The 17614-nt window shown below is 42.4% G+C and overlaps 1 protein-coding gene across 1 annotated transcript; it reads right to left on the reverse strand.

Moving 5' to 3' along the window:
• Nucleotides 1-185: 185 nt before the first annotated feature.
• Nucleotides 186-17586, reverse strand: LOC117059004 (cytosolic phospholipase A2 gamma-like). The gene is made up of 14 exons (XM_033170447.1): nucleotides 17346-17586; nucleotides 16440-16556; nucleotides 16015-16157; nucleotides 13463-13661; nucleotides 12851-12959; nucleotides 10030-10170; nucleotides 7717-7770; nucleotides 6958-7023; nucleotides 4426-4554; nucleotides 4117-4242; nucleotides 3382-3489; nucleotides 1916-2070; nucleotides 839-1013; nucleotides 186-375 (listed from the first exon to the last, which is right to left on the reverse strand). The coding sequence occupies exons 1-14, from the start codon at nucleotides 17367-17369 to the stop codon at nucleotides 218-220; spliced, it is 1704 nt and encodes a 567-aa protein (XP_033026338.1). The 5' UTR covers nucleotides 17370-17586; the 3' UTR covers nucleotides 186-217.
• Nucleotides 17587-17614: the final 28 nt, after the last annotated feature.

A 17614-nucleotide genomic window follows, 5' to 3' on the forward strand; every position in this document is an offset into this window, starting at 1 on the left:
AATTTCAAGTCAAACTTCAGCATTGTGTCCAAATGAGGCCATTGTTATATGCAATGTTTTAATGTTTTATATATACTGATCAGATACTTTTAGAACATTGTTTAGATAATAACAATGATGCTAACAAAAGTTGAAACTCTAGCAGAAGAAAAATCCTTGCTATGTGAACTTTGTTGTCAAGCAAATGTTGAAGAGGAAAAAACTTTACTTAAGCCTTTTATGAAGGAGGACCTACAACATTCTTGATCTCCTGCAAGATCTTTTCATGAACATTTGCTACATTTTGCTTTGCTGCAGTCAGCAACTTTTCAATCTCCTCCTTCGAATAGCTCATCTTGAATGTAGAAAACTGTTCTCTGTATTCATGAATTTTATCTGAAAATTAGAGTTGCTGTGTATTAATGAATCAGAAGGAATTGAAAACACATTCCATTAACTGTAGGGAAAAATTACAACACTGAGCATGACTCATCTGTCTCACTGAAAGAGAGGATGAAAGACTTCTTCTGGTTCCAGTGATCCTAAGAAGTGTTCATATTCCAATTCTGAAAATTGGAGTTTTAGTGAGACAAATAAAATTAAATCTGCTTGGTGGGTCAAAGAGTTGTATGAATCTGGAGAAAGGAAGATTGTATGGGAAATTCAAATGTTGGAATTGTAAAAACCTTGCTAGTAAAAGGAAGTAAGAACTACAGGGAGATTGGTTCAGTTTAAGCACGAGAAAGGAATTCAGCACTAGAAGTAAAATGATGTATCCAATTATTTTGTCTTGGTAATTTTTTAACTCCGCTATCTGATCAACTGCACACTTACCAAATGAATCTCACCGACACATTACCTGAACAGTTGACTTTGTTGAACAGTGGACAGTGCATGACAGTCGGGACACATTCTGCATCTCCTCTGAAGATATAGCAATCCTTCAAATCATCCGTGTCCTGCAGCTCTCTCTCATCTATGTTGGGAAATGGGATTCCATGTTCCTCACAGTATTTCATGGCTTTCTTAATGGTCTGAACCGAAGGAGGAAGTCTGTAGTTAAATGCCATATCCACTTGGGTAAATAGCAGCTGGCTGAAAAGAATACTCATGGCTACTTCCTGGCTAGCAGTTAGGGACCCTTCAGACATTACCATCACGACATGGGAAGTGATATAGTTAGGATCCCTCCTAAGCTGCTTTAGGAAGTCCCAGGGCACTTTTACTCCACCCATCTGGCTGGGCTTCCCCAGCCACTCTGAGCGGCTTCCAGCACATATAAAAACATAATGAAATATCAAGCGTTAAAAACAGGGCTGCCTTCAGATATCTTCTACAAGTTGTGCAGTTCTTTATCTCCTTGACATCTGATGGGAGGGCACTTCTGAAAAGGAGTAATGCCGTGGTAGATACTGGTAAGGAATCTTCAGAAGGAAGTTTTAGATAACAGCACATTAGAATCGAAGAACTGAAGAGATGGAAGAGATCCCCAATGGTTATGAGGTCTAACCTCCTGCAATACAGGCACAGCAGCTAAAGAACCCCTGACAGACAGCCATCCAATCTCTGTTTAAAAACTTCCAATGAAGGAGAGTCCATCTTCTGAGATAGTCCATTCTACTGTGGAATGGCTCTTACCATTAGAAAGTTATTCCCAATGTTTTGTTGGAATCCCTTTCATGTAATTGGAATCCAATGGTTCAAGCCCTACCCTCTGGAGCAGCAGCATGCAAGCTTGCTCCATCTTCCACTGAACAGTCCTTTAGATATTTGAAGATGACTACCAACATCCCTCTCTCCTATCTAAATTTCTTTTTTAAACCTAAAACATGGATACCGAAGCTTATGTAATATTGTTTAATGAATCCTAACAGAATTATCCTTTGACCAGAATTTTAGCCATATTTGATTGCCCCTTTAAATTAAATGAATTTACCAGAAAAGGATCTCCGGCACTGAAGTCAAAGGAGAGGATCAGCTTCACTTTCCTCTCAGACTGAAGAAGGGGTGGGTAAGCAGTATTTATCGCCAGGCCGGCATCAATCAGAGAGACAACCTGTTTACTTGTCAAGTCAGGACATTCAACATCCGCTAGATATATGAAGTGAAACAGAGCAATGATATAAAGCTTTTGGAATCAATATAAATCTGCTGCCTACGGTAGTTAGTAAGTTACTTATTAAGAAGCCATATCAATACTACTGCTGCTTATAGATGGACAAATCTATCAATTTCAGTTTCCCCACCCCCAGTCTTCAGTTTGTCACATTTCTGCATCAGAAATGTCTACACCCAACACCTTACAGGCTGGTGAAAGGTGGTAAGTGGATTGAGTCCATGTAAAGGATTTGAGAGCTGGGCCAAGTGCACAAGTCCTACTAACCTGCCATTGGCACCCCAAATCAAGCTTCATGAGTAATGGAGCAGGAGCCCAAACAGTCTTTTGGCAGTTTTATTGTGCAAACTATTTACAGTGCAGAGCTACAAAAAGCATGTCTGTCTCAGTCACTGGCAGAATCCGGGAGTGGCCCCTTCCGGCTTCTCCCCCAGCATAATAACTTCGGCACCCCAAGTCTCCCCCTACCCTCCTTGCGTTTCACCCCTCTGCGCAACTGGGATGCCGGAAATGGTGTGCCTCCCTCCTGACCAGCCAGTTGAAGTGAGCGCAGGGTCTCAGCAACATCTCCAAGCCCTCTCCCCGCCAGGCTCCCTGCTTGCAGCTCCCAGCTAGGAGAGGCACTGGGGCTCTCAGTGGCATCTCTAAGCCCTCTCCCCACCTGGTTGGTTGGTTCCTTCCCTCTCCTCCCCACTGGAGGTGTGGTGGCTTTCCCCTCTGGAAGAGGTGCTGCTGCTGAATTGGTGTCGGGGCTCTCTGTATGCTACTAGACCCTCCGTTCTCCTCAGCGGGCCAGGTAGGCAGTTCCCTGACAGTACCTCCAACACAGATGCAATGAGTGGGCAACTTCTCAAACCATAACCCTTTGCCTGTGCTTTCCTTGGGGGCCATGAGCGATGTGTGCAATGAGCTGTGCTTATCCATGATACACTCTGCAACATAGCCAGGTTATTCCATGACATTCATGGAGCTATGAGCTCACAACTCTGGGAATTCAGGCAAAAAGTGGCAGGTGTGAATAAGTGGCTGGTAGACTGTGCTACATGTAAGTGCCAAGGCCTTGACTCGTTTACATAATTATAGCTAAGTACCTAGTTACTTACTGAACTAAGTACCTAGACATGAATGAATGAATGAATGATATCAGGAAATGCTCCAGGAAGCAGCTATATGTGACCACAAACTGTCTTCTCCTGGGGGAGATTTTGCTGCAGCCCATGACCATAACATTCAGAACAGTGGTATCCATAAATAAAAATAACAATATCAATGCAACATATGCTTACAGCAGTGGTACAGAAAGTTATTAGTGCTTCCCCATGTCCAGTTCAAAAGGCATGAATACGTCTTTCTCACCACACCATGTAAAACATGGAGGGAATCACTGGAAAAACCTAAAAGGGAATAATATCCAGAGTCAAGAATGGGAAAAAATAATTTCACCAGTTTTATAATTTTGGAAAGGCAGTACTGTATCCAAATAAAATGACGGACTGGTTGACTGAACATGGAATGAATCTATCTTAAACCAGTCAAGTGGTCATCCCAGAGTCTGTCTGAGATTAGAGCTCCTCAGATCATTTGGTTCTATAGCAGGGATAGCCAACATGGTGCCCTCCAGAAGTTATGGACCACAACTCCCATCATGCCCTGACCATTATCCATCCTGGCTCAGGCTAACAGCAACTGGAATCTAAAAACTCATGGAGGGCACCACGTTCAATTCTCTCCATTGCAAATCTTTTCATTCATTACAACTCTTTGCTGGTAAAATGGATTTCCAAGGTCCAAAGAGTAGCAGGTTTTTTTGAACCTCACGCGATGCACTGTTATTGTGGATAAGTTTTAAAAGAAGGAAAAATAGGGAAGGAAGAGATGATAACACTTGGGTATAAAAGGATGAAGAATAAAGAGAGACACTCCTCCAGATTACATTGCACTACCAAACTCAAATATCTTTGAGGAGACTTTGGGGGAAGAGCAGCTGCTCAAAGGCAACGCATGGTTGCTATTACACTTGCCTCCAAAATCCAGGTCCAGTGCTTGACACAGTCTCATACAGTCTTTCTTTCTTGTTTCTGCATTAGCAGAAAACCAGGTCTTGCAGATCTCTCTAAGCAATTCATAGCTTCTGCTGGAACTATGGTCTATTTTTGCAGACAAAAAGACATGGAGTGTTAAAGCAGGAAAAGAAAAAATGAGCAATAGCTAAGGGTACATGAAAGATTTTTACTTCACCAAAGCTCTATTAGGCATTAGAAATATAATATATTAAACAAACTCATCTTAATTTGCAACAATATTTGGGATTTTGTCTGATGTTCACTTACTTTTCAAAATGTTGCGGAGGCGGTCAAAATGCTTATCTGCTGTCCTTCCATCTGATGTTTCACAGAGGTGAAGCTCTAGAATGGACTGATAACCCTCATAGAGTGTCTTAAGTTTCTGGTCATCTTGATCTTGGCAATAAAAGAGCGTACAAAAGAGAGTTACAAATACTCAGGCCTGGTTCAAGACATATTGCTGCTCGAGGCAGAACAGCATATGCAACTCTACTCTATCTCCAAGTCTAGGTGCATAGTCTCTAAGACTGACCAAATTATTTTGGCACCTGATTCAGAACTGGTTTAGCGATGCCCATTAGCATTAGCGATGCCCATTCTGTAGCTGCAGAGCCACAGAAGCCTCCCTGCTGCCACCTGCTGGTAAAGTTACTCCTCCTCCACCTTCTCTCAACTTCTGTGTCTAGATACAGGCACCCCCAAACTCGGCCCTCCAAATATTTTGGGACTACAATTCCCAACATCCCTGACCACTGGTCCTGTTAGCTAGGGATGATGGGAGTTGTGGTCCCAAAACATCTGGAGGGCCAAGTTTGGGGATGCTGGTCTAGAAGAACCCCACTCATTGATTGCACCCCAAAACAGACTTTAATAAGGCCTAAGGGCACAAACAACAAATAGTATAGCTGGACCTTGGGCAGAAGTGGGACATTCTAGACTAAAATCTATTTGTGCACTGTTTGATTCAGTGCTGTTAGTTGAAAACATACCATTGCTTGCACATGGGGTAGCTGTGCATTGTGGGAAGGCTGCCCCTCACACACCTTTGTCATGTCATAAGTTACCTTGTGCATGGTTTATACTATGGAAAGGTGGCATACAAATAAAATGATGTATGCAGAGCCCATCAAACTCAGTGTGATTTTACTTATGAGCAGACATGTACAGGATTGTACTGTAAAGCAGAAGAATACTCATATAATACAAAATACTTCTATATAATCAAAGAATTGTAGAGCTAGAAGGGACCCCAAGGGCCATATCTTTCAACCTATATAGGGTATTCCATATATATATATATATATATATATATATATATATAGCCATCCAACCTCTGCTTAATACCTCCAATGAAGGAAAGTCCACCACCCCCTGAGGGAGTCCATTTGAACATCGAGCAGCTCTTGCCGTCAGAAAGGTTCTTCCTGATGTTTAGTCAGGAACAGTGCTTTTTTCTGGGGGGTACGCAGGGGTACGCATACCCCCTAAACATTTTGTGAATCTAAGTTTGGCCTCATTGAGGGGCAGTATTTCAGTGATAGGAAAATGAGAGTACCCCTAAACATTTATTCAGGAAAAAAGCATTGGTCAGGAATATTACTGTATTTATTAAACATTAGACCTTTTCTGATCCCATGGTTAGGTGGAGGGGCATGGGGAATGCTTTACAGTTGTCTCAGCAATACTTCACCAAGTTTAGAGGTTGATGATGGCAATAACTAAATTCAACCTGAGAAATATTGAACTCAACCTGTTGAAACCCTTAGACACATATTCTAGTGATCAATGTGGTACCCTGCAGATATTATTGGGCTACAACTCGCATCATCCCTTGTCATTGGCCAATGGCCATGCTATCTGGGGCTGGTGGGAATTGAAGGCCTAATAACATCAAAACAGCCACAGGTTTCCCATCACTTTGGTAGGGTATTTCAACAATTTATTTCAGGTGGGCAAAAATGATCTTGCCCCTTCTGCCTCTGTTTTTCCTCCCCCCAAAAAATGCCCCAGGGGCACCACAAGCTTTGCCATTCTTTTGTTTCATCCTTGATGGAGTAGACACTAATGTAGTACTTGTAAAGGTAAAGGACCCCTGGGCAGTTAAGTCCAGTCAAAGGCGACTATGGGGTTGCAGCACTCATCTTGCTTTTAGGCCAAGGGAGCCACCGTTTGTCCACAGACAGATTTCCAGGTCATGTGGCCAGCATGACTAGACTGCTTCTGGTGCAACAGAACACCATGACATAATCCAGAGTGCACGGAAATGCTTTTACCTTCCCATCACAGCAGTACCTATTTATCTACCTGCACTGGCATGCTTTCAAACTGCTAGGTTGGCAGGAGCTGGGACAGAGCAACGGGAGCTCACCCAGTCATGAGAATTTGAACCGCCAACCTTCCGATTGGCAAGCTCAAGAGGCTCAGTGGTTTAGACCACAGTGCCACCCGCGTCCTTACCTTTACCTTAGTACTTGTGCACCCTGTAACACTCTCCGCATGTGGGTGGATAGCAACACAGTCTTACAGAAGCACACACGAAAAGCACAAACAAAAACCCGGAAGATTGCAACACTATGAGTTATAGACATTTGTTCAGTCATTCCGTCGTGTCCGACTCTTCGTGACCCCATGGACCAGAGCACGCCAGGCTAGTCGCTTCGAGAACACTGTCCAACCATCTCCATGGACAAAGGCAACAGGCATATAAAAAGTTATAGACATTAACACACACAATTGAACTTGAAATCAAAAGCAAGTACAAGGGAGACCAGAATATTAATGTTGGTTGCAACATCTTACCTAAGTTTGTTGAAGTTGAGGAAGAGTCTCCTGATCTCTTTTGTTTTAGATAATTCAGCAAAGAATCTTGAAAAAGAAATGTGCATGTTCAAACACAACGAGAAGAGCCAAAGGGTCTTCTGATCCAGCATCCTGTTCTCACATTGGCCAACCAACCTAATGTCAAAATGTTGGCTTGGGATATCCGCTTGCAATAGCACTCTTCCTACTCATGGTTCTCAACAACTGGTATACAGAGCCAAACTGCCTCTGAATAGTATGAAAGGCCATCTTTCTCAAATGCAACAAGTAGCAAAATAGCTGGCAATATTCAGATTGTAAAAAAGGGAGGGGACAACCAAAACATTGTTCAGAGTTTGAATTTTCCATTTCCATTTTGACAAAATATGGTGCCTCATTACAACAATACCATAATCACTAGTCAGCCTTTGTTGACCTAGAGCCTAGGTCCTAGAGACAAGATACAGGTTTAAAGATACTGCATTCACCACTTCTAATACTAAGTAAAGCTTTGAATCACTGCAAAGAGCTAGTGTCCCCGGATTCCCTTCTTCTTCTTTGGCCAAAGTGAACGAAATATGCAGGCACCAACCCACCTCTAGAGTGAATTAAACCTGCAAAATTGTATGCAGATGCACCCACAGGTTTTCATGCAGGAAACCTTCCAAAAAAACCAAACCCCAAGCCACTTTACAATTCAGAATACACACAGAGCCAATGCACACCCCATATTTAAAAAAGAACATAAAAGAGCAATACCTATTATAGTCCTATAGAGTTCTTGTTCGCTTCCAAGGGCACTTCCCCATAAACCTAAAAATAAGAAAGCTGTGGCATTACCAATCATATGTTTCACCTGGTGGCAGTAAAAGTAACGACAAAGTTAATATTTTATTTTTTTATGACATAATATCAACACACAAAGGGAAAGTTATGAAGATAATCACACACAAAGAGCCCATTTTTGTACGCATTGTTAGCACCAGGGCTTTCTGCTGTAACCCATCCTCACTAGGGATAGACAAATCTGCTAAATTTGGTTTCTCGCAATTTCCCATTTTTCGGTTTGCCCATTTTTGCATACATTGTTGTTGTTGCTGATGATGATGGTGTTGTTGCATTTTAAAATTTACAGATATACACCATCTTTTCTTCTTCACTTATGTCCTCTTCTAAACTAGTTCATTTCCAAAATACAATATTTGACTTCCCCCTACCTCTTTACAGCTTCACCATCTCTCTTTATTTCATTTTCCTTTGTACTGTGTTCTAGTATTCTTTCAACCTTCTCTTTACGTAGGATATCTTATCCAGCTGCCTATTGATTTTGTGAAATTTAATCAAGGCACATCCAAGTTTTAATTTGGGAACCATGTTTACACAGAAAAAATTAAAAACAATCCCATTCTTTTTTTTAAACCTTACGTTCGAGTGATTTATTATTGCTTCTGTCATTTTGGCTAGATCTACATATTCACACAATCTCATTTGCCACTCTTCCTTAGTTGGTATCGAATCCCCTTTCCAATATTTGGCAATTAACACTCTAGCAGCCATTGCTGCATATAGAAATACTATTTTGCTTTCTTTTGGGATGTTTATCATCATAATGCCCTGTAAGAAGTGGTACCTCTGGTTAAGTACTTAATTCGTTCCGGAAGTCCATTCTTAACCTGAAACTGTTCTTAACCTGAAGCACCACTTTAGCTAATGGGACCTCCTGCTGCTGCTGCGCCGCCAGAGCACAATTTCTGTTCTTATCCTGAAGCAAAGTTCTTAACCTGAAGCGTTATTTCTGGGTTAGCAGAGTATGTAACCTGAAGTGTATGTAACCCGAGGTACCAGTAAAGGGTTTGCAAGAATATTTGTATGCATTCTCATGCACATTTCTCCTACCATATCCAATTTTTAAACACAGTTTTGTGTACTATGGGTATGTTTGTGTGCACATTTCATTAGTGTATGTACTTTTGTATGCATTCTTTAGTTAGGAAACTGTGTCACAAAAATTGGAAAGGGGCCAATTCCAAAGGAGAGATGTGTTTTGCTTCATGTGAAGTTAGGTTCACATTAGCATGAGAAAGTGGATCTTCTTAACAGAGGGGCCATGTTGTGTTTGGCCCTGGAACATCTTCCCCAACCGGCCTGGGGGTGGGGCTAGCCCCGGCCCAGGCCGGTGGAGCCACGGTTGCCAGCAGCCTTTTGGCCAATCGGCAACGTGGCAAGGTTTGGGGTTTGGGGTTTAAATTTGCGGCAGCGCGACATGGGGATTCTTCTTGCTTCGCACTGCCAAACACCCACCCACCCGCCCATTAATCAGGTTTTATGGCCTTGCTTTGGACTCCGGTTGGTCATCTGTTTTGCAGTAGGGACCGAGTAGGATTTTTTTCCATTGTGGCAAATTGGCTGTGACCACTTGCTTTTTGCCTACTGCTTAGCAATCGTCACAACTTTGTAAGTTTTGGAGTTTAGGCATTGGTTTGGGGGGGGATTTGGGGGAGGAAAGGTCTGGCCATCGCCTGCCCCTCCAATTCAAGGGTATTCCGTTAAAGGAATCTGGGTGCCTGGGATCTTGTCTGAAACCCTGAAAGAGTAATGGCCATACCAGGACCTGGGGACTCCAGGGGGTGAGCCCAGTCAATACACATTGACGGAGCTCCCTCTGCTGGTTGTTTACCCTTCCAGGCTGCCTGCAGGGTGGACAGGAGCCTTAATAGTTAATACCAATGCCTAAGCCAATACCAGCCACACTTGTGGGTTTTTCAATAAAGTTGTGGCCTAAATTTGCCCGTTAACATTCAAATTTAATCCTGAGTCACTTTGTCTTTATTTCATGGGGGAGGTGTTTTGGGGCCCGAAGCACAACTGAACAGATTCATCCTCCATCTGTAGTTCTCACACACATCTGGTGAAGGAGTGGCTGGTACATAGCTTATTTGTTTGATCTAGATATTCAGGAGCCTCCTCTACATTCCTATTCATTGGCCATGAGAACACAGAATCTGTTACTTTGCTTGGAATTTGGCATTCTGGCAGTGGCATGCTTTTAAGATGCTGAGGGAGGTCAGGTACCTTGCAAATAGCAGATATTTCTTTTCTTCTTTTCTTCAGTCAGTTGCCCATTTTCAAATATGCTCCCAAAGTGCTTCATATCTACATATGCTCCCAGGCCAGGAACCCCAGCTTCGTGTGGGGTGAATTCAAACCAGGTGCCTGGAAAACAAACAAAAGATTGGAGGAAAAGATATGAGAAGGGATAAATGCCCAGGGGACAAATGAGCAAACCTGCCAACAAAGTCTCCCTTATAGCAACAAGAAAAACACCTGCTGGGATTTTGAAAGAAGTTGAAACAAATTTCAGTAAGATTAGTAACTTCCCTCAGGGTGGTGAGTAAAGACTTCTCACATCTAAATGGTGAAATAGGGAGAGATGTGCTACTTTAACATTTACATCACAAAGAGGCAGAATGACAGCTTACAGCACTATTCTAACCATGTCTACTCAGAAGTAAGTCCTGTTGAAATCAGTGGACCTTGCTCCTGGGAATGCGAGTGAGGGTTTCAGCATTAGCCATTTTAACAATTAAGTAAAACTTTTTTCTGTCCTGACACATTTGGCTATTTGCAGAGCCAATATTTGGATGTTGAGTAGAAAGTTATGACCTCATCTGCACTATACATTTAAAGCAGTATCATTTGTTGTTGTTGTTGTTCAGTCGTTCAGTCGTGTCCGACTCTTCGTGACCCCATGGACCAGAGCACGCCAGGCACGCCTATCCTTCACCGCCTCCCGCAGTTTGGCCAAACTCATGTTGGTAGCTTCGAGAATACTGTCCAACCATCTCATCCTTTGTCGTCCCCTTCTCCTTGTGCCCTCCATCTTTCCCAACATCAGGGTCTTTTCCAGGGAGTCTTCTCTTCTCATGAGGTGGCCAAAGTACTGGAGCCTCAACTTCAGGATCTGTCCTTCTAGTGAGCACTCAGGGCCGATTTCCTTGAGAATGGATAGGTTTGATCTTCTTGCAGTCCATGGGACTCTCAAGAGTCTCCTCCAGCACCATAATTCAAAAGCATCAATTCTTCGGCGATCAGCCTTCTTGATGGTCCAGCTCTCACTTCCGTACATTACTACTGGGAAAACCATAGCTTTAACTATACGGACCTTTGTTGGCAAGGTGATGTCTTTGCTTTTTAAGATGCTGTCTAGGTTTGTCATTGCTTTTCTCCCAAGAAGCAGGCGTCTTCTAATTTCGTGACTGCTGTCACCATCTGCAGTGATCATGGAACCCAAGAAAGTGAAATCTCTCACTGCCTCCATTTCTTCCCCTTCTATCTGCCAGGAGGTGATGGGACCAGTGGCCATGATCTTAGTTTTTTTGATGTTGAGCTTGAGACCATATTTTGCGCTTTCCTCTTTCACCCTCATTAAAAGGTTCTTCAATTCCTCCTCACTTTCTGCCATCAAGGTTGTATCATCAGCATATCTGAGGTTGTTGATATTTTTTCCGGCAATCTTAATTCCGGTTTGGGATTCATCCAGCCCAGCCTTTCGCATGATGAATTCTGCATATAAGTTAAATAAGCAGGGAGACAATATACAGCCCTGTCGTACTCCTTTCCCAATTTTGAACCAATCAGTTATTCCATATCCAGTTCTAACTGTAGCTTCTTGTCCCACATACAGATTTCTCAGGAGACGGATGAGGTGATCAGGCACTCCCATTTCTTTAAGAACTTGCCATAGTTTGCTGTGATCGACACAGTCAAATGCTTTTGCGTAGTCAATGAAGCAGAAGTAGATGTTTTTCTGGAACTCTCTAGCTTTCTCCATAATCCAGCGCATGTTTGCAATTTGGTCTCTGGTTCCTCTGCCCCTTCGAAATCCAGCTTGCACTTCTGGGAGTTCTCGGTCCACGTACTGCTTAAGCCTGCCTTGTAGAATTTTAAGCATAACCTTGCTAGCGTGTGAAATGAGTGCAATTGTGCGGTAGTTAGAGCATTCTTTGGCACTGCCCTTCTTTGGGATTGGGATGTAAACTGATCTTCTCCAATCCTCTGGCCACTGCTGAGTTTTCCAAACTTGTTGGCATATTGAGTGTAGCACCTTAACAGCATGATCTTTTAGGATTTTAAATAGTTCAGCTGGAATATCATCACTTCCACTGGCCTTGTTGTTAGCAAGGCTTTCTAAGGCCCATTTGACTTCACTCTCCAGGATGTCTGGCTCAAGGTCAGCAACCACACTACCTGGGGTGTATGAGACCTCTATATCTTTCTGGTATAGTTCCTCTGTGTATTCTTGCCACCTCTTCTTGATGTCTTCTGCTTCTGTTAGGTCCTTTCCACTTTTGTCCTTAATTGTGGTAATCTTTGTACGAAATGTTCCTTTCATATCTCCAATTTTCTTGAACAGATGTCTGGTTTTCCCCATTCTGTTATTTTCCTCTATTTCTTTGCATTGCTCGTTTAGAAAGGCCCTCTTGTCTCTCCTTGCTATTCTTTGGAAATCTGCATTCAATTTCCTGTATCTTTCACTATCTCCCTCGCATTTTGCTTGCCTTCAGTATCATACCACTTTTAAAAGTCATGGCTTCCCCCAAGAATCATGGGAACTATAGTTTGTCAATGTTGCTGAGATTTAAGAGACCTCCATTCTGGAAGTGGGCTGGATGTTAATTAAAATTGATTCATTGTATACCTAGATTCCATTCACCAGTTTTCCCTTCCCTTGCACAACTTAGTTATAGAAACAGAGCTGAATGGGAGTTTGGAGGTCATCTTGTTCAAGCCCCTGCTCAATGCAGGATGTGACTGCTATCACCTCTGATAAATGGCCATCTACCCGTTTCAATTTTCTTTGATACAATATGTATGTCTGAATAGATATAATTACCTGCATGTTGTTGCTCATAGGTTTGCTTGTCCACAGCAGTATAGATCGGGTAAGGGTTTTTCCCATTCTCACAAGCTCCCCTGTGCACAGACAGTTCAGACTCATCAAGCTGAAATGAAGGCATTTGGTTAAATTAAATTAATTTAATACCTAAATGGCTCTTGGCCCTCTTTAAAGGGAGCTTCAACCTTGGTCTTCCAAGAATGCTATGTATAACTCAGCCTCAAAGCACTTCTACCCACATGGGTGAAATAATATACTACTACTACTACTACTACTACTAATAATAATAATAATAATATACACATATCCCTTCAATCCTTCTTAGGCATCTTATCTTTCCACAGGCCACACCCCTCAACAGCCCCCCCCCCAGTGCTTTTGCCATACTCGGATGTGACCCTGAACTGTGATAGAGCCTCTCATGTTTGTTGCTTCACTCAGTTTTGGCTTTGGTCCTGCCCATCATTGGCATGTGGCAATGGAAATGTGATTTCCCACCCCTGTAGAAGAACACGTCTCTCTCTCTCTCTCTCTCTCTCTCTCTCTCTCTCTCTCTCTCTCTCTCTCTCTCTCTCTCTGTGTGTGTGTGTGTTACAGTTCTTCACTCACCTCGTTTAGCAGTTTATGCACAAGGAAATAGGACCAGAAATCAGTCAAAGAGTAACATTCATCTTCCGCAGCCCCGATCACAGCTTTCATTGCCTTCTGAGATTCCCACTGGCCTTTGACAAGGGTTTCACACTGACTTTTTTCTAAGGCTTCTATTTTCTCTGCCCAGTCTTCATGTTTGTAGAGAGCTGAAATGCACCTTTTAATGAAGCAGAACATTTATGTTGGAAAACATGAGAAGGATTTATGTGATAGTCATTTGGAGTGTATTCAGGGCCAGATTTAGGTTTGATGAGGCCCTAATCTACTGAAGCTAATGGGGCCCTTTATATGACCAGCTGTCCTTTGTCAACAACAAATTGCTGCTGCTTTTTGTGTTGAATATATGCTATATGGTAATTTATGGACCTAATAGGTATCTAAAGCCATTTGCATATAACAAAATATGCATTTTATCAAAATAATTGTAATTTTTTCCCTTTAAATTTTTTGGTGCCCCCCCCCAAGAAAGTGGGGCTCTAAGTTATAGCTTGTTTAGCTTATATGTAAATCCAGTACTGGATGTATTCATATGATGGGGCCATGAGAACGCTGTTGTCACATGGTAAAACCAGCTTGTTGGCACATTAGCTTCTGCCAGTGGGTGCCACTGTGTAAGGTTTGATAAAGAAATTTTGACACAGGGATTCTGTTTTAGCTGCTTCATGTATCTATCCCATAGTAACTGCATTTATTCTCTATACAGTGGTACCTCTAGTTACGAACTCAATTCATTCCCGAGGTCCGTTCTTAATCTGAAACTGTTCTTAACTAGAGGCGTGCTTTCGCTAATGGGGCCTCTTGCTGCCACTGTGGTGCCAGCACACAATTTCCATTCTCATCCTGGGGCAAAGTTCTCAGCTCGAGGTAACTCTTCCAGGTTAGCGGAGTTTGTAACCTGAAGCGTTTGTAACCTGAGGTGTTTGTAACCCGAGGTACCACTGTATAGAATTATGTATCAATGAGTGATTTAATTCTTGTATTCCTGCATTTTTTATCACTCTCTCATGCTGTCTTTCTACATTGTGTAAACTACTGAATCACTGCGTCTCTTGCTTATCTATCCCTGAAGGATTGTTTGTGTAGCTCAAGGGCACAGATGGTCAGGAAGTTTAAGTTAGCATCTCCTTGATCTTCCCTGAAACTTGGGAAGATATAAGAATGGTATGTTAATGACTTTTTGATGGACAGAAGAAGATAAAGTGAAGCAAGGCAGTTTTAGCTCCCTGACCTTTCCTTTCATGTATGCATCCTATGAGCTAATGATGTATTGCCTTCTGGGCAGTTCTCCTAACTGGTGATTCTGGTTTGGAAGCTGTCCTATTTCAATAGCTTATTTCTCAGTAAACTGGATTCCTGCTGGATACTAAACTTGTCTATCTCCCTTGGTTGTGCTTTTCTTTAAGGTGTTATTACCTGGGCACGAGCCATTTAGATGTGGTTTAGATGTAAAAAAGGCTGAAATGCACTTTTTAATGAAATAAAACCTTTATGTTGGGGATAATAGAAGGATTTCAGATGTGACCCTCATTAGGAATATATTTTGAAGGAATTTGTATGACCAGGCAATGAAAACGCTGTTGTCATGTGGTAAAACCAGCTTGTTTGCACATTAGCTTCTGTCAGTCACTGTGTAAGGTTGATTTCTTCCTGCAACACTGGTATTGCAAAACTGCCCCAGGCCATAGCAGAACAGCATCTTGTTCTTACAGTGGCCATTCAGATGTCTACGGGAAGCCCATATATAGGACATGTTGCAATAGCAACTCTCTACGCCACCCTGCATCCTCAGCAACTGTTATTCAGAGACTTTGGACCTCTGATACTGGAAACAGTGTTTAGCCATCATGAATGGAAGCTACTGATAACCTTATCCTCCATGAATCTGTTTAAAAGCTGCCCAAATTGGTGGTAGCGACTGCACCTTGTGATAGAGAATTCCATGCTATGTGCAGTATTAAGTAGCACTTCCTTTTATCTGCCCTGAATCTCCCCACTTTAGATGATCCTGGATTCTAGCATTACACAAAAAGAGAGAGCTCTCTATGAATTCTTAAAACTTAAACAACCATATCATTTACCAAAAGCTACCAAAAGGGATAGGGCCTTCTTGGTAGTGGTGCCCACCCTGTGGAATGCCCTCCCATCAGATGTCAAGGAAATACTATCTGAGTTTTAGAAGACATCTGAAGGCAGCCCTGTTTAGGGAAGTTTTTGATGTGTGATATTTTATCACTTTTTATTCTGTTGGGAGCTGCCCGGAGTGGCTGGGGTAACAACAACAACAACAACAACAACAATAATGGAGTAGCTGGAGCTGTCGGGAGTTGTAGTTCAAAATAACTGCAGGGCACTGGGCTGTGAAAGGTGAGGCAAAACATATTTATATATTTATAAAGGTAACACTTACTTGCCAAGATGGCTTCTAACTTGGTCTGATCTAGCTAGCAAGGTAAATAATTCTACCTTTCTAAGTTCTATATTTACTCTCCCCTCTACCACTCTACACTTACCAGGTGGAACCTGACACCCCACCCAAATACATCATGCAGTCCAAGAGGTTGTATTTCTTCAGTTCTGCTAGGGTCCCATAGAGAGCAATCATGGCCCGCACAGCTCCACCTGATCCCAGGACAGCAATATTTGGGATTTGGTCCTAATGGAAGGAATGCAGATATACTCAGTAGGTTTCCTCTTTTGGTCTAGATATTGTTTGACATCAACTTTGATATATTTGGTTTTGGGACAATTGATCTTTTCACAGTATTTGGTATGTAGCAGTCAACGGCATTTATTGTTTCCAATAGCTGATGCTTTACAGTTTAATACCAGAGAGAGATGGCAAAAAGTCTAAAGTTGCAACTGTATACAAACTTGTCTGAGAATAAGCCCCATGGAACTCCTTCCTTTGAGGCAGACACACAAAACGAATTCCTACCTCATTATATGGAATCCTAAGCTTGCCAAGGCCTTTCTTCACTTCTTCCTTTCTAGCAGCAGTAGCTGTTTTTTCACCCTCTGAGAGAGCTTTAGAAATACGGACCTTAGCTGCTCCCTGCCGAAAAATACAAAAGAGATCTAACAGAACATGTACTGCCTTGCGCCAACATGTAGAAAAGCAGAGCACTTGATACCATGTGTTGGCCTTCAGCCAAGAAAGACATTATCTTAATCTGAAGCAATGACATCTGTGACTGCATTCCCCATAGTGTTATCCACACTGGACTATTTCACATCACACTGTTCCTTATTTGGGAGGTGTGAGATGCTTCCATTCAAATCTCTACTTTGCCATGTGGGAACAGTAACAAATGAAGGTGCACACCAACCCTTGGCTGAGTCTACAATTGCATACCCGCTCAGTGTTGCTGTATGCCCAAACTCTCATCACCCACACAATTTGAGCAGAATTGCTGTAGAGAAGCATTCCTGTAGAAAAGTATAGTGGTGCCAACTGGTAGTTAGGGGTGACAAATGTTGGACTTACCAAAGTTCCCTTTTTTGAATAGTAGGGAGACAACATTTTCGTTGTTGGCAGTTGATCAGAAATATACTACATTTTTTTTCTATGTTTGCTTTAGTAGTCCAACTGATGAAGACAAAATTGCAATAAACAACATTGTTCTGGCAACCACTTATGCTAAGACCTAACAGACTATATATTTGTGATGACCAATGGCTATTAACAAATAAAATGGACTGACAGAGAACAACTACCCACATCCCTGCTCATGAGCTATGCTGACTGGGGTTGATGGGAGTCTGAGTTCAACAACATTTTGAGGGTACCATGATGGCTGTCACAGAGACAGGTGCACTGTTAATTCTCAGAGGTATAGCTTACCTTCTCAGTTGCATTACTTGCCATCTTCTCTTCCCTATTTCTTCAAGGTCGGTTCAGTGCCTTTACACTCAAATGACAGCGTAGCCGAAGGGCTTCCTCTAAATGTCAGGTTTTTAAATTTCTGGCAGGCACTGAGCCCGCGGTGTTCCTCTTTTCTTCACATTAAGCTGACTTCCTGCACGAGATTCAGCATTCCACAGTTCTACCCGGACTCTGCTACTGGCCAGTACTGAATGACTCAGGAGAGTGGGAGGGAATGTGTTTAGAAG

Source organism: Lacerta agilis, chromosome 14, assembly GCF_009819535.1.
Source record: "Lacerta agilis isolate rLacAgi1 chromosome 14, rLacAgi1.pri, whole genome shotgun sequence".
Taxonomy (NCBI): domain Eukaryota; kingdom Metazoa; phylum Chordata; class Lepidosauria; order Squamata; family Lacertidae; genus Lacerta; species Lacerta agilis.